This window comes from Brienomyrus brachyistius, chromosome 13 (genome assembly GCF_023856365.1).
Source record: "Brienomyrus brachyistius isolate T26 chromosome 13, BBRACH_0.4, whole genome shotgun sequence".
NCBI lineage: Eukaryota > Metazoa > Chordata > Actinopteri > Osteoglossiformes > Mormyridae > Brienomyrus > Brienomyrus brachyistius.
The window spans coordinates 24687523-24707696 of NC_064545.1; the positions used below are offsets into that span (position 1 = coordinate 24687523).

Below are 20174 nucleotides of genomic sequence, written 5' to 3' on the forward strand. Positions count from 1 at the left end.
CATTTGCTGTACACACAATGAACCGAAAGAGTAGTTGCCCAATATCATTATGCAAAAGAAGCTTGTTCTAGTGTTTTGTCTAGGCCAACCATGCCTTACCTATCTCTGTTCTTCCCACAAAGCAGGGGGCCAAACTCGTATGAGCCAGAGTCGGCAATGTATGTCTTGCTCACATTGCCCCCGGGAAGCTGGGCCTTCTTACAGTGTGCAAACACAACCCTGCAACACAGGGACCAAGTAATGCAGACCACTTACACGCTGTATTACTGACCACACGCCCTTGCGGTCTATGACTGCAGTAATGAGATGCCAGCAGACTCGTCTCCATAGCCGAGACACAGCACTCAAGTGCTCACCTGTAGTCTTTGTTGACGGATGGGAAACCACAAATTCCCCTGCAGTGCAGCTGATAGCGCCTCCTGGTGTCCACCACCTCAAAGTTCAGCACTTGGTCGAACTTGCCTGGCACGGATGAGTAGAACCTGATCTTCAACGTCACTGTCCCATTAGGAGGAATGACCCAGCGAAAGGTGGTCAGTCTGCGAGAGACACAGGCATACGTGACAGCGAGACAAATCCTGAAGGGGGAAGATGGTGCTGTGTGTGCGTAAGGGGCGGACAAGAGGCGGGATCTCCCTGCTCAGGTACATTCATTCTTTAGTAGAGACAGCAGTATTATTATTTCAAACATCCATCCATCCATCCATCCATCCATCTTCTGTAACCACTTGTAATATTTCAAGGTTATGGGGGGTCTTGATTATATTGCAAGCAGCGGCCTCACTTCTGGTCTCGCTCTTGCTGCACCTCTGCCTGGGTGCTCTGCTCTGCTTCTAGCTTAGGGGCACCAGTCGTAATGGGGGCGGGGAGGGCGTCGAGGGCCTTTGCACCCTTCTTGGCTGGGCTTCGACGCCTCTCCTTATGGCCCTCCCTGCTCACATCAGTCTTCCTCCCCCTGCCTTTCGTGGAGGTCTCAGGCTCCTCCTGTAAGCGGGCCCAATGCCGGCATCAGAATATTTCAATTCTACTGCTTACAACTCATTTGTTCCACTAGTTCTCCCTCAGCTGGTTCCACATGCACGCCAAGGCTCTCCATACCTTAAGCGGAGAGGTGGAGGTCAGTGTTTCCCCATCTTTCTCCACCTCCCTCCGGTCATCTGACGTGTCCTCGGCCGCTGACGGTACCATGAAGGTGAAGCACGTGGAGGTGGGCTGCTCGCTGGCAACGCGGCTTCTCAGGGGGAAAGACACCATGGAGAAGGTAGCTGGAGGAGGGACAGGAGGTCCTCTGGGTCCCAGTCCCAGGCCATCCAGGACCTTATGGACATACGTACTGGTGACATCTCACGACTTCTCACCATTCAGTTATATAGAACACATGTTCTACGAAAATCCAAAGCTGTGTAGCACATCAAGAACATGATTAATACTTCTTAATTAAAATTTCAACTCAACATAACACAGCAGCCTCTGTGGATGTGCACTACAGCCTGGTAAATGAGATAAGTGAGGTCATAAGTGTAGAATTTGCATATGGCATATGAACGACTACAAAGATGTGTTTGGTTCTTATACTGCTGCGTAAGTGGCTGCATTGTTGCGTTAGAAAGGGCACCTCTTCCAGTGGGGGGAGCTCTTGGTTCTGCAGGATCTCTGTGCCGCTGCTTTGGCCCCTCCCACTCACAGGGACGATGAGGTGGGGCACCCCCTCTGAGGGAACCTCCCTGTCAGCCCCCTCCAGGCCATCGCCCCCTAGTGGCAGCGGCCTGGGCTCGAGGATGTCCATCTTCTGTTTCTTCTGCTCCTTCTCCGCCTTCTCTCGCTCCCGCTCCTTTTTGCCCCTCCTGCCAGAGGAGGCCTGGCCCTCACGCGAGGTGGGTGCCGACTCCTCCAGTCGGTCTTCGAGGGAGGGGGCCTGGAGGAGCAGACCTTGGGTCCGGTCCCAGTGCTGCAGGATGTGGATCACCTGGGCCTGGCTCATTTCGTACTGCCTGAAGCGAGACTGCAGCAGCCTGTGGCACTTGCTGCTCCTGCCCTGCTCGGAGGGGGGGGGGGGGGGGGGGGGGTAGAAACAGCAGGACAGTCACTGGAAAATTAAAACTACTCAAACCTGGCCCATGACAGGCTGCGCTATAAATGGAGGGTTGTGTGTGGCTCAGAAAAAAAAGTGTTTTGGAACATCTGATAAACAGTTAACCCTGCTCTTGGACCCCAAGCTTTGCTTTCAAGTGTGTGTGTGTGTGTGTGTGTGTCTCAAAAGGAGAGCAACATGAAATATGAAAACAAGCACAAATAACAAACAAAGAAGCATTTCTTTATTTATGCGAGTCTCGCTAATGAATCTGCAGTCAGTTAAACTGAGGAAAAGAAACAAGATGTAAGGACGTGCAGCCGTTCAAAGCCAAACATCCTATTTACAATTAACTTCCAGTAGCAGTCAAAGGATAAACCAAATGAATGAGAATTTTAAAAACTAACCTTTTCTGATAATAAATATTATTTCTTCTGGATATGCACAGGAAGTATCTAAAGATGAGGAAAATGGACATTTGGCAGAATAGTAGCATGTTTGTGTGGACAACAGTCACCTGCTCTGTTTCCGGATCGTCACCAGGCATCGGCACCTCCTCCTGTCCGCCTCCCTTACCCTCCATATTCTTCCTCCATTTAGCCCCATCCTCCTGCTCTCTGGTGCCCTCTGCAGGGGATTCTTTGGATTCCATGTTATCCACGGAGGGTGTCCTTTTTGTCTCCTTGAGGGGCTGGTCCAGCTTTGAGTCAGAGCGCAGACCAGCAGATGACTGTGGAAGACAGGGCCGCTTTTAAATATGCAGGAGAATTTCACAGACATCCATGTTGCCAAGGGTGATTCCAGGATTTCAAATACAGAGTGTCCAACCTTACTTTTAGCCAATGATATGTTTTGAATCATTGAGTGACAGAGGAGGGGCACTCCGGGGGCCAATCAGGTTTCAGCTGAGCCCAGTGCCTCTATGGCCCCGCCCCTGTATATGCCCCCTGCATGCCACAGAGGACTCTACATGTATTGTTTAATGTTCATGACAGAAACCTGCTTTGCACCCAGCTGACTCTTCTTCCCCGAGGCATCCTCTTTTAGAGGCTCCTTCCTCATCCTCTTGTTCTTCTTCTTAAAGTCCTCTTCCTGTAGTCTCTCCTGTTCCTCCAGGTACCTCCGCTGCTCGTCTTCTCGTGCTGCCCGCTCTCGTTGCCTGTAAAACATGTGTATGATACATACTACCACTAATATATACAAATACCTTCCCGCCCATAATACATAAGGATATTTACACTGGCCGCTAATACATGTGATCAGTCGCATACGAGTGAACGCTGAACTCCTACAAGGGTCCTCCAGCAGCAGTCTGCCTGTACCTGCGTCTTCTCACTTCCTCCAGACGCCTGAGCTCAATGCGCTCCTTCTCCTCCTCTGGTAGGGCGTCATACTCATCTTCATCCATTTCCTGCAAACGCTGCCTCTCCCGCTCCTCGTTCTCCCTCTGCTGGTTCTCTGAGGAACGACAGAGATGAACAACACAGGTTCTTCTACACCTCCTTATCCTGCTCCGTACCTCGTTGCTTCCTTTCCTTCAGGTACCGCCTCCCAATGCCTTGTTCTCCATCCTGTCCGTTCTCCTCTCCTCTCTACCCTTCCAGACTGGCTCTCCTCACCACCTTGCTTACCTTCAGCCTCCCTCTGTGCCTTCTCCCGGGCCTGGAAGTCCTGGTAGGTGTGCACCAGGTTCACCACGTAGATGAAGCGGCGGTTGTCAAAGGCCCTGAGGAGGAGCTGCAGAGCGCTGGCCGCTGAGTGGCAGTAGGTCGTGTCCAACCCGTCAAATACCACCCCGTGGTGACAGTCGCTCAGCTGAGCCGCGCAGCGGAGGCAAACAACACATCACGATTCACACACATGAGCCAGAATTACAGCTTTAATCCAAAGGATAAACTACATGAAATATGGGTAAATGACATGAAACATGCATCAAAAGTAGAGCTGTGTTTGTCAGCAGCTACAGGAAGCCCTCATCTTCTGGGAAATGTAACGCAGTATATCGCTTTCAGATGACTGTTAATAACCAGGAATGGTGCTTTTCCTCCTGTTTTGAATATATAATGTACACCGTGGATGCATGTTGGATTTTCTAAAGATAAAGCACATAAAATACCTCTACAACTTTTAGTCTAAATAAAACTACTTAAAATTAAACAAACTGAAATTAAAACTGGAATTAAAAACCAAACAAACTAATAAAACATGCTGAAAACTAAAATGAAACTGGATTTCAAATGAAACTTGTGAATAAAAATAAAATTAGAAAACCAAAAGTGTAATAACGTGGGCTGTTATATTCACGGAGCCTGGGCCCCTCTCACCTGTAGCCTCTCTGAGAGCATGTCCACCAACAGCTCCCCCGGCAGCACACAGCCCCCCAGCTCTGCGCTGCCCCCCCACACCGCCTCCCCCACACTCAGCTCCCCACGCGCCGGGGCCCCCTGCAGGATGAGTAAGGGTTAATGCACAATGCACAGTGGGTGGTTCTTCGCCTCCAGGACTGTGTTTAAAAATGCACAATGCAGGGCTTGGATGTACAGGGCTTGGAGAACATTAACTCGCTCATACCACGGTAACTACACATTTCACACGTTTGTACCTAAATATATTATTTTCATATTTACAAGCAAAAAACATTTATTAGCCAAACTACTTTCTTCTGTCAAATAATTCAACACCTTAATACTTTTTGTTCATTTTAAATCGTGGTCCGTTTCTGGATTTTTAAGTAACGTCTGTAAGAATTAGAGATTATAATTGCACATTGATTTACTGTAATTCACCTGGCTGGCACTGTGTGCGCAGTTATCGAAAATTTATCAACACTACTGATGGGCAAATGAAGCTTCATGAACCATTTGCTTAATTTTTTTACCACACTAGATGGTGACCTTTGCATTGGTGCATGCTCTGAGCCCTTTTATGAACAGAGAGCACCATCTAGTGGGGTCAGAAAATACTGCAAACGGTTCATGAAGCTTTATTGAAACATCACTAATCAACACCCTTCCAACCAATCAGATTTAATGATTCAACAGCGCCATGGTATAACTCCAGCTGTGGGATTATCACAAGTGTGGCAGATAGATACTTTAGCTTCCAGGCAGTGATTGACAGCACAGTAATCCCGCCCACCTCATTTCTAGCAGGATCTGCGGGGCTGGTCTCGTTGTGCATGGAGATCGGGGCTGGCTTGTGCCCGGTGGCCTTGTTGTCCTCGGTCGCGTGCTCAGCCAACACCTCCTCGCTCAGGGTGGCCCCAGCCCCAGCTGGTGCTTTTGGATCTACAACAGCCTGAGCTAGAAGCAGGGGGGCACAACGTGCTTCAGAACCGTAAGAAGACCATTACTTAACAGAGGCGTGCAGTTTTATTTATACACTGTACAAAAGACGGCTTAGAGATATGAAGAGATTCATAGTTTATTTTTAACTCAACCAGCTATCATGATAAAGCCGGTACACCTACAAAGATAACACTATGTACAACATCAGGTCTATGAAACCAAACGTAGCTGACAAACAGGCTCTACTACAGCAGGTCCTGCAAGAAGGGACACCGAGTAAGCCTGTGGGAGCACAGTACAACTTACCGGCATCCTGTTCCTGGGCAGCCCTGGCACACTGCTGCCTCGCCTGGAGCCCAGCGGTACTACACCTACTGGAGACGGCTTCCTGCACCACCGCGTCAATGCTCAGGCTCGCCGCTCCGTAATACTTCGCCAGGGTCACCGCCGTCTCCGTTTTACCTGGTAAGCGGCAGGCCATTTCGTATCTCGCATCGTTTTACAGCTTCCCACCCCAAACTCCTTTTAAAACTCCACACAGTAATAAATACTAAGCCTGTATTTTGGTACTAAGTAGGAGCTGGGAGAGTCCTTTGGGGCCCACAGACAGTCCACATAGGGAGCAAAAATGTAGACGGTATGACAGGGAGACTGGAGGGAGCAAAAACATGGACTGACTGCGGGTCCCGGAGGACTGGATTGGGAAACACTGATTTAGAGCAACAAATTGACACAAATAGTCACAAATAGTCACAAATCATGACTCCTAATTAGGAGGAAGGAAATCTTAAATGTACGGTTTGCACCTGTGTGAGTTCATTCATATTGATTTGTTTCCTCCCTTGAACTCAGAATCTTTCTGTATCAGTGTGCTCCATTTCCTCTCACCCTACTCACTCAGAGGCTAATTTGACACCACTTCCAATTTCCTCTTGCTCCTGACTAACCCTGAAATGGGAAAATATTGCCAATAAAGATGCTTTTCCCTGCCAAGTCCCGACCCGAGTGGACTTACATTCAACTTACTGCCTGTTTCTCATGACAAAAGACATTAAGAGAGAATGAGAATGCAGCATTTAAGGGGACAGGTACAGATACCAGAAAGCGGAGCTCCGTATACGATGACGGCGATGCCCCTGCGATTTCGAGCTGCCTGAGCCGCAGGCGAGAGGTCGATGCCCATGTGACGGGCGACGGCCCTGGAAACAGGGTTCAGTTCCAGGTCCCCCACGCAGACACTCTCCTTACTGCCGCCCTGATCTCTTAGCAGGCCTGAGAAAAAGAGCATCACGGTAAAGAATAAAAATTGGCTACTTCAGTAAACTGAAGACAGATAGCGAGCATGTGAAAGGCTCCATTTCAGGGTTGACTAATATTCCTTGGCTTCGAGGCCAAAGCTCAAGACTTTGCCAGCCTGTCTACCAGACGCACAAGAAAATGTTGAAGGGGAGGGAGGGTGGCGGGTCAGTAGCAATGATAACAGTTAACAAAGTGGGTGGAGGGGTGGGGAGAAAAATTTTAATAAACAAGGTCAGTTGAGGCCCATTTTTAATGGAGGCTCCAGGGCTTCATTAAAGCTCCTCAACTCCCTACAAGGAGAACCTCGATTAAGCGACTCATCCATGGCCCTCTTGCTGTCCTCCTCAAACTCGTGGTCCCCTGGTAGCACCACGTCCCTCCTCTCATCCTTCAGGGCTGCCTCAGGACTCTCCCTCTCCTGGGACACGTTGGCCTTCGGCTCTGGCACCCAGAAAGCCACACCAATACCTTACCATCACTTGTCAAACAAAAGCTTTACAAATAATTTCACAGAAACACTTGGAGAAGATCACAAAGCTTGGCTTCAGTCACCAAGCAGCTCTAGACCTTCCTCCTCCTGCTTCTGTGTGGTCTGCTCTCTGTAAAAATCCAACAGCTCCGGGGGCAGCGTCTCCCCAGGGGCACGGGGGGGTAACAGCAGAACATTATCTGATGCGTACGCCTTCATCATACACAGGATCTGTGGCAGAGCAAAGGTAGGATGCACAGTGGCTAAGAACGAGGTCTTCTTGGGAGAGACACTTTCATTTTTTGATATTCCTGAGCTGCATAAACGCAACTTCAATTAACACTAATGGTCATTTGAAATGTGTGCCTTCCTGTTAACCAAATGTCTGCTAGTGTGGTCATCAGATTCCCTTTGTACCTCAAGATCCCACTATTCCATGAATTCCTGCATGATGCCTCATTAAGCTGCTAGTGTTCCCTAAAAACTCCTCTGCTTCATTTCTGACCCATGAATAATTTTATCAGGTTCTTGCTTCGCTAGAGCTTGTTGTGAACCTTCTGCTTCAGTCCTGCTTGCACTTGTACCTGGACATCATTGGAAGCTCAGCCTAGCTGCACTTCTGTCTAGTTGACTCCTTGTCAGCATACATTCACGTGCTATTTGCCTCACATCTGCATCACTTCGGACAAAAGCGTCTGCTAATAACGTGAAATGCAAATGTGAATGTGCGTCTGCTATGCATGGAAGCAGGCTGTGAATCACAGAGGTTTTCAGCAGCAAACACATGACCAGACCTTCTCTTCCTCCAGGTGCTGCTTGTCGAACTCCAGGGAGTAGAACTCGACTGGGAAGGAGCAGGAGTTTTGCACCAGCACTTGCGCCTCCTCTCCCTCGCTGAAGGGCAGTGCAGGGCCCAGCTCCAGCTGCGTGGAGGAGAATCGCAGCTGAGGCTCCTCACCCTCCCCCAGGGCCAGCAGCAGCACCCGCTGGATGCTCTGGGTTACCGAGATCACTAGGCGCTGGCTGTATGCCCGCTGTAAGGAAGCAGACAAGCACTGAAATTCAGAAGGACAGTATTTACCCCCTGGCAACAAGCGGCTGTACCACTGCACAAGGGAATGGAGTAACGAGAAAACCACAGAGCATCAAGCTACAGAGTGACCATTTTCTGTGCATGTGTTCTAACAGGTGAATGGCCTATACAATGATAACAAAATTAAGAACATACAACATAATTTTTCACTCACTGAACCCAGGAATAAATTGTTAAAATGACAAAGTCTCCAGTTCTACAGATGCATTTCTTAGATGACGCTTCTCCACCCTCCTTCTTTTCTCATTGGGTTTAAGAAGCTTTCAAATCAAACACCAGTATAAATGAACATTTGGTATGTGTGGGTATATTAACTGTATGGATGGATGGATGTGTTACAGTCCCAGGTGCCCCTCCCAGAGAGCCTGCCCCCTCTTTCGCATGCATGCTAATGAGGAAGGAGAACTGAACATGCAGAGACGGACGAGGGAAACACAGTCTCTGCTCGCACATGCCGTCCGTTCACCTTCGCCGGGGACCATGTGGTAACTGACAAGTTCAAAAACCAGAATGACGCTGCATGGTGGAAGTGAAATGAAGAGCTTCTGAAAGGGCTGAGCGCCGAGAGAGAAATGGGCAGTGGGACGCAGCACGAGAGAGCATGCGAGGGGGCAGTCGAGGGCCTGCATCCTTACCCCTTCTGCGGGGGTGAATTTGACCTGCACATTGAGCCTCTCTCCCGGCAGCAGAACTCCTGTGGGAGGCAGCATCTCGAACACAGCTGGCTGGGCCTCTGGTTCCTGCCCCGACTTCTGACGGAGGTACAGCGGGATGTGCTTGTCGATCTATATAGAAGGAAAAATAAGAATTTTTTTGTGATAAAGACAGACCATTGATAACACGCCCATCTGAACTTGCGTGGATTCAAATAAGAACTGATGGAGCAATTCTGTGCATTTAGTTAATATTTTGGCTACAAACACAATCTATTCATTGACAGGGATGTAAGTTATACACAAAGGGATGGTTTGGGTCCAGAAAGTAAAAGATTTTGTTTCAACCAACCAGCTGAGTACTCTGTGACTGTGAAGTTGTACAAAGTATTAAATGCAGGGCTGCCAATAATCGTGGCACATGTGTTTTTGTTAAAAATGATTATTTCTTAACAAAGGATTTGTTTTTCTTTGAATAAAAATATATTTTAATGAATGGTTGGAAAATGAGGCCACTTCACTAAGAGGTATATTTTTTCTAACCATTTTTACAGATCTTTACAAGGGCTGCCAATAATTACACTGTAGATAGACAGATAGATGACAACATGTAGTAATTATCTTATACTATCACCTTCTTCTTGGCATGATCTTTCCCAGATATATTCCAGTGACAGGGCACTGGCTCAGGGTTGAACAGCTGGACTGTGGCCACCTTACACTGGCCACACTGGATGGTGCCAAACTGCAGAGTGTCCGTGGAAATGGAGAGCGAAGGCATGGTAACGACTGCACAGAGGTGCACTGGCACGGTCGGTCCACCTGACACCTGCCAATGATACCAAGTGCTTTTTGGTCTGATTCCTGATGTAACTGCTAAAAATATCAAAGCTTGGGCTGAGACAGCGCTTACCTTGATGTGAATGACAGCGGTAACCTCTCCGAGATCTAGATTAGCCCCACGTGGGTCAAACTTCACCTCAAATGTCTCTGTCTCACAGTGAGGCAAGTTCCTCACTTTGTCCAGCTCCATGCTGAACCCTGCGGAGCAAGGAAGGCAGATCAACCAAGTTCTATGAGCTATATTTTTCCTGGCACGCAACAGGATCAGGGTTTAGTAATGAAAGTAATAAAAATGATCCAAACCAAACTCAAATAGAGCCACATGACTCTGGCAAAATCATGCAGAGACATACCAGAGTCTGCAAGGTGATGATGGTCAACACAGAAGGATACTGGAACTAGTCCAGTGTTGGTGGCTTTAACGATGTGGGTCGGCACATCACCATGGATCACGTAGCCAAAGTCCAACACATATTCAGGCAACAAGAACCTGGATGCCAAGAGAGACCAAAACCATCAAGCAGATATCATGGCACAAGGGCACATCCGCTGTGAGCAGGAGCAGATAGAGAAGGTGGACTGTGCCCTCACCTGGTGAGGGTCTTACGCCAACTGCTGCTAGACGTCTGTGTGTCCCTGGAGCCCAGGTCCTTACTCTCCACAACACTGGCATTCTCTTTGACCAGTAGCCGCTCGACTTCCATATGCAGCAGAGCATCATACTGTGAATGGTAAAGCACTTACAGGTAGGAATGTAGAAAAAAGACGAGAAAACTATTCTGGCCTTATCAGATGTATCAGCAGAAGAATTTCATAGTCATTGTACATTTGATTAATGTGACACTGATATGGAAAGTGATTTTTTTTTGTAGATAGACTATACGGCTAATACGATTCGGACACCTGTCTGTCCAGCTTCTCATTGTGAAACCAAGGGTATTAATATCAATTTGGCTCTTCCAACTGCTGCAGTAACAATCCCTATTCTTCCACGAAGGCTGTCCACTAGTTGCTGGAATATTATTCATGAGATTTGCTGCCATTCAGCCATAAGTGCACTGATTAGGTTGGCAGTGATGTTGGCCTGGCTTGTACTCGGCGTTCGTCCCACAGGTGTTCAGCTGGGTTGAGGTTACAGGCTTGTGAAGAATGCAGAATTAAAGTCTTCTCTCACTGGAAGCAGAGTCCCAGACCATGAATTTTCTTCCACCTTTATGGTTGGCATTATTCATTCGGGCAGAAAGCATCCGCCAAACTGCCTGAGAGGGAAGCAGAATTCATCACTCCAGAGAACGCATTTCCGCTGCTCCAGAGTCCAGTGGTGACGAGCTTTGGTCCATTCCAGCTGTCACCTGTGTATGGCCGCTCGCACATGACAACCCATACTGTCAAGCTCCCAATGTACTGTTCTTCTGCAGATGTTGCTTCCAGAAACTGACAGTGTTCCAGCTGAGGACACGTGACCGTAACCCTCTACTCGGTGGTCTGAGAGTTCGTGTTACCTCCTACTTCACCGATGAACGTGAATAAATGTTTCCACTTCACAGCTGTTTCACTTAGAGTTAACTGGGGTAGCTCTAGCAGGGCACCTTCTCAGATCTATCATACTTGACTACACCTGTGTTAGCAATGCATGTAGCATAATGAGCAAAATTCCTCTAATCACAGTGAGTGAACAGGTTGTTTAGTGGCTATATAGTGTGCAGTAGTAAGACACAATACAGATAACCATCACATCAACACCACTGCTACAATGACTGTACACCTCAGGTGCATTAATGCTTATTAAAACCAGCAAACACATGCTGGAATCTACAAGGAACCTGACGGTAAATGGAGGAATATGCAAGGCAATCAGTACTATACAGACACTGACTTAAAGGATGTAGAGTCACTCACAGTTGGGATGCAGACATCCACAGACAGGAGACCACCACCAGTCACTGGTCTGCTCATGTCGGCTCCTACTTGGCTCTCCCTCTCCAGGATCTCCCTGGCCTGTTTCAGGACCAGGCTGTACTTCTCCTCATCTGAATGGGGAGGCAACTGTTGTTATAAAACTTCATTCTATTCTAAATCACAAGTGCTACAATTCCTTTAGGGAATTGGCAAAAGAAATGACTGCTTTTTAAATCAACCAGTCTGTTCCCTGAGCTGTATAATGACCTCAGATTAATGCCCTAATGTTTTAAAAATTGCCTCAAAACCAACCCCAATGTTTTCACAGATTGGGTAGGTGATACCTGTCCTGTGTACCTGAGGTATTTAAATCTACTGCTAAATCGATGCTATGTTTACATACAGGAAGCTTCAGATGCCCTTCAAGGCCTCAGAGAGTCACTTACTCAGACTTCTGGGCAGATCAAGGAAGATCCTGGGAAAAATGCCCTCTCCTCTCACAGTGATCATCTCAGGTTCGAAGTAGGACACCTGCAGCTGGAAGGCTTTGTGAAAAACCTCAGGTGTCCCAGGCAAGTAGTAGAGGGTCAGCTTCTGCTCCGTGTTTGCCTGGACACGGCCCTTTGACACACAGGAAGTGGAAAAAGCAGCTCGGTCAGCTAAAAATACAGTGAAATAATAACAGACCTATAAATAAATGAAACATCAAAGTTACAAGGCCGTGCCTCAGTCACCTCCTCACCTTGTTCGGGAGGACCAGGGGCAGGCCAGGCTGCAGGTGGCTGGGAGTCATGCCTTCCTGGTCGTGCAGGACACTGAACTCAAAGTCAACTTTACCAGTGTTCCTGAGAAGGAGCTCGGCCTCCGATACACAATCAAACAACTGGGGGGGAGAAAACAGACAGCAGGATGGGGCGGAGCCATCTCCCATAGCAATGGAAATATCCAACTGTTATTAAGTCGCTTAATCCAAGTGTCTTCACAAAGACTGACTGAATGACTTAAAGTGCGTTATAAATGAAAGCTTCATAAAGCAGTCATAATACATAATACACATGGCTATAATGTGTTATGCTTTTTATAAATATTTCTAACCATGTTTATAATGCTTTATGAATGTATTATTTGTTATGAATGCCTTTATAAATTACTCAAAACATGGCCTTAAGTAAAGTGCTACCGACAAGGTGAATGTGAACAAACTTGTGTTAACAGTGAGAATGTGACTGCATTATCATTGCTGGCTCACGTTACCTGTGTACCAAAGTCAATATGAGTCCTGTCCAGGGTATAAGTCACTCGAGAGGCCTCTCCTCTCAGGGTAACCTCATACGTAGGTCCTTCCTCTACCTCACACAGCGCTACCACTTCACTGCTGATACCGGCGTGTCCGTAGAAGGTTACGTCCACCGGCTGGCTTTCACCTGGCCGTAATGCCCCAAAAATCGGTAGAATATCAAATACCTAGAAGATGGAGAAAGTGGTAAAGTGAGTGAAAGGCCTACAGAGGTAGAAGTGAGGAAAGAGATGAACAGATGAGGCAAGAAAGAAAGCGAATTGGCAGACCACTCAGTCAATGTTATTCCGGGAGGGGGGGGGGGGTGGTATGACAGGAAACACCCACCAAAGCACCACAGACAAGACCTACTCTGGAATGATAAGCAATAACAATAAGGAAATCCAAACTGAAGCAGTATCCTATCTCAGATTGTACCTCTTCTATGCCTAGTCTGGAATTCTCCATGGGCTTTTGGCTGAAGCTTCTTTGGTGTTGGACTGAAGAAGTCCTGTCCCACTCTTCATGGCGAGATACATCTATGAGACTTTGAGCATTTCGACTTTCAAGACTACTGGTGTTCTGGTCCTGGTCGACTTTATGTATTTCTTGTGCATTACCATCCAACACTATCTAGATATAAGACACAGATATAACACATAAACAGTAATCTATAGATCAGATTCAGCAGCACCATCATATTGCACCTTCTAGGCATGCATATCACCTACTATCGCTGCGTTACATATACGTAAGACATACCATTGAGAGGGCAGCGTCAGTCAGTCCATAGACTAGAGCAATTGCGGTCAAGAGCATTACTCAAGGGCCTGATAGCGAAATTACTCTGTCATATATATATGCGTGCGTGTGTGTGTGTGTGTTTTTTTTTTGACGTTTTGGTCCCCAGAAAGATCTGTGAATGCAACCAAAAATATCAAAAGTCTTGTATTCTGTTTGGTTACTTATGGTTAAGGTCAGGGGTGGATAGGGGTTAAGGTCGCCATGTTGGGATTAGAGTTTCCCTATAGAAATGAATGGAGATTCCCCACAAAGGTATGATTACAAACCTCTGTGTGTGTGTGTGTGTGTGTGTGTGTGTGTGCGTGCGTGTGTACAAAGCCCTTCCTCTTACTTTCCCAAGGAGCAGAGAGCTGCTGCAGGACGTCTCCCTGGCAAAACCTCCCCCGTCTGCGGTCTCAGCCCCAGGGTCGTTTCTCTCATTCTCCAGCTGCTTCTCCATAGCTTTAACAAACTCAGTGTTCCTGTGGTACCATAACATCAACAATCACTGAACACATTCACTGTTTGCCTTCATTTATTTACAGTATATCTGTGCATTAAGGATGACAGACAAAAAAATGTGCATCCAGTAACTGCTCTGGGGGATTTTAAAGACCCTTGTCCTTCACACATAAATGTAGAGAATGCGAGAGGAAAGATCTCCTTTTATTCTTACTCCCACTACCACAAAAGCTTTAGCTGGAAAGAGGGAGAAAGGTTCTAGATGAGAGAGACCGTCATTTGAAGGTGGAAAGGAGCAGCCCAGATGCACAGACCCTCTTTGACAGAATATATGAATCAGCAGTTGAGGTTACTGCAGTAGAAATTGGCTTTTTTTAGTTATCACCATATTTCTTAAATCCTTGCCTATTTATTTAATTCCTTCTTCAATTCCAACTGTCCTCACAGCAGAAAGTGAGCGTGCCTTGTTCCTACCAGCAGAGGGCAATAGTTGCATTGGAAATGAATGTGAGGTAAGCAGCACAGACCGTATGTATGGTGATTATCTAACAGGGATAATTAATTTACACTGTACCGCTGGGATCTGGGGAAACATAAAGCACGCTGTTTCTCAAAAAGGTGATTTAAATTCCAATCCTTTTTCAGGATAAACAGAGAGGCACACACTCTCTCACCAAGCCGTACGCCATTCACCTGTGTGTGCTGTCTTTTATTAACCTAATCCCCTCACACCGCACAGACAAGCTTGAGGGGAAAAAAGGAATTCAATTACCCAAAACTGACAGGTATAAAAGAAAAGGAGGGATCGTTATGTCTGTGGTCTAGACTGGGACCCACAACACAGTCCATTCGAAAGAAAACACTGTAAGTTAGCTGCCCAGAACGATGCCAAAGATTCCCTTTCACAGTAAATGAGTGTACATGTACTTCAGACTTTCATGAGGTCATTCTTGACAGTATTCCCATTTATAGTACATTATGTCATGTTAATTTATACTGCATGATGTCATGTTGAGCATTGAGTGTTGCATTGGTGGTTGAGTGGTAGAATTCCTGTCTACTAGATGGGAGGCCTGGGTTTGATTCCCTGCTAATGCAGATATTATCCATTTGAGAATTTCCCTTTGGGATCAATAAAATTCATGCAATATAACCCTGGTTACAGTTATACGGGGCATTTCTCCATCCACGAATATGGTAGAATACGGTATAATATGGTAGAATACGGTATACCAGTCCATCTGGCTGATTCCACCCTGCTTTTCAGACCCGTCCAGCTGACTCTCTCTCTGCTTCTCCTCCTCCGGGATGTGGCCCAGGTCCAGAGTCGTCTCCTGAGGGAACCTACTTGGAAAAGATACCAGCACCTGCTTAATGCACCAGTGTTTAAATCAGTAACATTTCAGTTGCTTGTAAGTCAGTACATGGTTAGGAGTCAATGTAAAGGCATTAGAGTACAACAACAAAGCCTGTAAATATTTAACCCTGCTTATCTTGATTCAGTAGATTAATTCTACTAAACGAGCACTCTCCTACTAAACGAGCACTCCCCTACTAAACGAGCACTCCCCTACTAAACGAGCACTCCCCATGTCAAGTTGCAGGTAATATGTTGCTCTAAAAGTGATAAATGAGCCATTTGATCTCGGTATTTAATTCAGAAAATGCTTCATTAATGCAGTTAACGAGGCAGACTGCATCTCAGTGGGGGGGTGCGGGTAGCTGTGGCAGGTCTGTGACACGCAGACCCTGAACAGGCTGGAAGCAGCTGGAAGATGGACATTTAGGGCAGGGGACCCATTCACACACTTATGGCTCTAACCGCGTCATTTAAGCAGGCCCCTGAAGCACAAAAACAAATTTATAAATGGAAAAAAGCATTGCACAGCATTTACCACAATATTTGGAAAGAAATCTACACATCTGAGCTAAGAAGCATAGAAAAATCATAGTTATCGTTACTGAAGCACCCCAGCAGCAAGAATTAACATGCTTGCAGTATAGCACAATTTTTACTTCTGTCTACTGTAGGCTACTATAATTAAACATTTATTTTTTAAGTGTCCCCACTGAGAAACAGATAACATACTTACATACCAATTTCAAAAACAAAAATTTTTTTTTGTCCTAAATTTTCATGACTTTTTCCAATATTACTGCTACATTTCTATGTAAAACACTCCTTGGCAACCAGCTGGCAAGAACGATAAATATAAATATAGAACAAAACTCATTATTTTATACTTTATTTTGAGAGTGTGCAAGTTTTACGAGATATTTTGCAGCGTTTGAAATAAGACACGTAGGCCTGTGCTGTTCTTTATCATGCATCAGTGTGATAAGTGTGGAGATGCTTTTAACTAGACAGCAATTCCTGCCCTTGTGATTTAGACAGAAAAACTCACTCAGAGATTTAAAAAGCAACGAGGGCACCGTGAGCTGCGGCCTTCATCCCGGCATCGATTACAGATCAGTCGATGCGCTTTCTCCTCTAACGACCGCTCAGGTGTGGCACTTGGATTGGTCAACATGGGCGATTGGCTCCAAGTGCTTAATTACGGGACAGCTCTGCGGCAGAGGGCAGTCAGTGTGTGACCTCACCCCCGCCCCCCGGGGATTAATACCATCCATTAAAAATTCATGAATGCATTGCTAATTAGCAGCCACTCCTACTGTTGAGTAGGATAAAAACGACAAGTCCTGCATATCTTTCTCGCTAGGAATAGGAAAGTGTTAAAGATATTAGCCGAAAAGGAAAGTAGTCGGTCTTTGTATAAATTCAGGGCATGTGGAATTAAGTTTTTTTGGAATGATTTGGGTTTTAAAGAGCTGCCAATCAGTTTGCAGACTGAGAACAACACAGAGGGGCAGGGCAGAGAGACAGACTGCGACATATCGTCCATAAGCATGTTCTAATTATTTAGCCACTTGTTTTGATTTTGACCGTTTAAGATTTATTAACCTGTAAGAAATTGTGGGGACCGCAGCCTCAGTGTGTGTGTGTCATATTTTGCACCTGATGAATAAACGGAAACACTCATTTGACAGTAGCTACATTAGAAGGCCTATAGAAATGCTCCTTATTGGAGCTTGTGGCCTCATGATCGATGGGGCACCGCATGGACGGCGTTAGGCTTGATTTTAGCTCCGATGCTAAAATCTTCCTTCAAAAAAAAAAAAAAAAAAAAAAACTAAAAGTCAAGTCGCAGGTGACCTTGACTTAGCTCCTGATCATTCCGATAGCTAGGAACTACCCTGAGGCACTGGATCATTCCAAACAGCAATATGGGATTTCTGTACCTAATGCGGCAATGCCGCCGGCCTGCCAGGAAGAGCCAGCGATAGGCCACGGGCAGCAGGCCGCGGTTGGTCAGGGTGAGGCGTCGCTGGGTTTCCGTGTGGCTCAGGATGCAGCCGAAATCTAGGCAGGTGCTGGAGAAGTGCAGGTTGGGGAAGTGCACCTCCCCACGGAGGCCGACGCTGTCCCGCTGGGGGTGCTCCAGGTGGCGGATCTCCAGGTCCTCTTCAGCCACCCGGGTCACGCTGTCCCCTCCGTAGGATGGGTCGAAGCGCACCCACAGCCTGACCTGCTGACCCACGGCCAGCGCCTGGAGCTGCCAGTGAGGAGGCGTCCCGGGTGATTACTGCCCTCAGCATAATAAACAGGAAAAGCCCATACCTACCATCTGAATCTGAAGGGTGGTTTTCTAAATCTCACTCAATCCACAAGATACATTTCTGTGGGCTTGGTGAGTTTCAGAAATTTAACAAAAGGTCTTTGTTGGATTGCATGAGGACTGAGTGGGTTTTGATTCCCAATATCTTAACAGCAGCAAAAAATGGACTGAGTAAGTTTAGGAAATTCAGTCTTCAGTTTGGTCTTCTACAGAATGAATGACATTAGTAAACAATTACTGCAATAGTAGGCTTAACAGCAAGAAATATGTTAGTAATCAAGATTAATCAAAATGAAAAAGTGATTTCATAACACTGATGAATATTATTAGCACTGAATGTTAAGACAGACTTTAGTGAGCATAACAGGCTTCTTTAGTACTACTGCATGTAGGTAAAATGAAACAGACTCCAGTCCGGGGGGGTGATCACCTTTGATGTAGTGAACGAAGGGTCATTTGGGTCGTCACACAGACCAAATGGTTTGGCCAGGACCAGCTGCATGGAAAGGTTGAGTGAGGACGCATTGGTCAGGACTAGAGGTTGGAAGAGGGGAACCAGGGATTTTCCTGGGACCTGGAAAGAACAGCGTGTTATGGCGCTACCTTTCTCAGCCAATCACACACACACTTCGCACACCTACCGAACCACCAGCTCGCTGCAGCTGTCCCGTCGTACAATGAACGGTTTCCATAGAAACCACAAAGCCAAACAGGACGCGATATTCCCATCATCCCAGGAATGAGCTCAGAGACTGTAATCTATCCCAGGCATAGCTGGACTGCAGGGCAAGCGCTTAAGTGTTAAAACTTTATGAAAGGATTATATGGAACAAAAATGGGACACCTCAGTAAACCTGCAGTAGATCAGGGCGGACCAAGATGGCACTGGAGATGGGAAGGCATCTGCCAGTGAGAGTAGACTATCAGGATCGTGTCACTGAGGCATCTGAGGGGCTGTAATCTGTGGCTAACTGCCTCGCTGTAATTAAAAACTGAGGAAGGCGCTAAACGCCAGATGCTATGCTTGCTAAGTTGCTAGGTAGAACTTCCCTCATCTCCTGTTCTCTTTGTCCGTGTTTTTAACTCTGCATGTGCAGACGCTTAAGGGCTCTAATGACTTTATCCCTGAAGAGGATTTCCTGCTTAGGCTGGATTGTCAAAACAGACAAATGGGACCGACTGACATTAAATAAAAAAGATGTAGAAGCAAATTAGCAAGCAGCCGCTAAGGCAGCAGCTGGAGGGACATGGACAAGTGGGTGAATGTATCTGCTTCTGCTGTGATGTTTAAAATGAATGAATCCAGCGTGTCAACAGCCTGCTATTGATTGGGGGGGGGGGGGGGGCAGAAAAGTATGCTGAGGAACTCAAGCAGCTCAGGGATGATGCCCGTTTCTGTGATGACACTGTTGAGGGAATTCCGAAATCCTTAAAGCGGCCCCGAGCGGGATCTCTCCATAAAGCAAAATGTGTCTTTCAAAAAAGATATTTGGAGACAGGAGTGGAGATGGCTTTGACATTTTGACATTTGCAGCAGCACAGCAGGACAGGAGTTGGACCGTTGATTCGGTGGTGCGTGGGGAGGATATCGCATGAGTACTGCCATGTCGCGAATAAAATGAGACGCGACCAGTGGGGAGAGACGACCAGGAAACACTCTGTCATGAGCATCTCCGTTCGGGCAAGAAACACTTAAATAATGATTTTAGCAGAAAAGAGCCCAATGCATCAGGATAGTCCTTCATACTCATTTCAGGAATCATGCGGTGAAGGTGATGAGAGCACAGGACCAGGTGGACATTTCAGGTCTAGATAGTAAAAATCCAGGCCAAAATCCAGATTTTTTTTCAACCAACCAGTTGAGTATTCTGTGACTCTTTATATTCAGCTGGTTATTTGAAAAATGTTGGTCGGGACCTGAAATGTCCACCTCTGCAAATGGACAGAGTTGTTATTTCACCAGAACATGAAAGGAAATGCAGGTAATGATGAAGAAACACCTTCTTCACAGAGAAGCTGAGCTCCTGGGCGGACAATTCCAGGACAGGAGACACAAAGTGGCATGTGACGTCTGCCGTCAGGATCACTCTCTTGCCTCCCTGTGGTCCTGCGATTGCCTGACACACCAGCCTCTCCCGGACGACCTGAGAGTGAAAACATGGAAAGAGGCCCTCCGTCTTTCTCCAGACATCCCGCTGACTTTCACTGCAAGCACTTTGGAACCCAACCAAGCAAAATTCAAAAACATGTTAAATCTGGCTGTTTTGTTGTAAGGAGATTATGTGGCAAAAAAAGTCTTTGCTGTGTGGGTATGTATTTTCAGGAGGTGCCGTCTTTGGGGGGGGGGGGGGGGGGGGGAGTA

The 20174-nt window shown here is 46.7% G+C and overlaps 1 protein-coding gene across 1 annotated transcript in view; it reads right to left on the reverse strand.

Annotated features, from left to right (window-relative positions):
• Window positions 1-20174, reverse strand: part of hydin (HYDIN axonemal central pair apparatus protein) — a 73092-nt gene that overhangs the window by 19860 nt on the left and 33058 nt on the right. The window contains 31 exon segments of the mRNA XM_048973665.1: window positions 100-219; window positions 357-539; window positions 785-984; window positions 1099-1317; window positions 1616-2035; window positions 2589-2801; window positions 3071-3230; window positions 3394-3529; window positions 3703-3886; window positions 4396-4515; window positions 5210-5373; window positions 5665-5820; window positions 6457-6630; window positions 6961-7098; window positions 7225-7357; window positions 7921-8160; window positions 8855-9004; window positions 9507-9701; window positions 9786-9913; window positions 10069-10205; window positions 10307-10437; window positions 11615-11745; window positions 12061-12235; window positions 12357-12497; window positions 12869-13078; window positions 13329-13523; window positions 14026-14155; window positions 15369-15482; window positions 17436-17749; window positions 18243-18386; window positions 19813-19956. Of these exon segments, the coding sequence (XP_048829622.1) occupies window positions 100-219; window positions 357-539; window positions 785-984; window positions 1099-1317; window positions 1616-2035; window positions 2589-2801; window positions 3071-3230; window positions 3394-3529; window positions 3703-3886; window positions 4396-4515; window positions 5210-5373; window positions 5665-5820; window positions 6457-6630; window positions 6961-7098; window positions 7225-7357; window positions 7921-8160; window positions 8855-9004; window positions 9507-9701; window positions 9786-9913; window positions 10069-10205; window positions 10307-10437; window positions 11615-11745; window positions 12061-12235; window positions 12357-12497; window positions 12869-13078; window positions 13329-13523; window positions 14026-14155; window positions 15369-15482; window positions 17436-17749; window positions 18243-18386; window positions 19813-19956 (5399 nt within the window).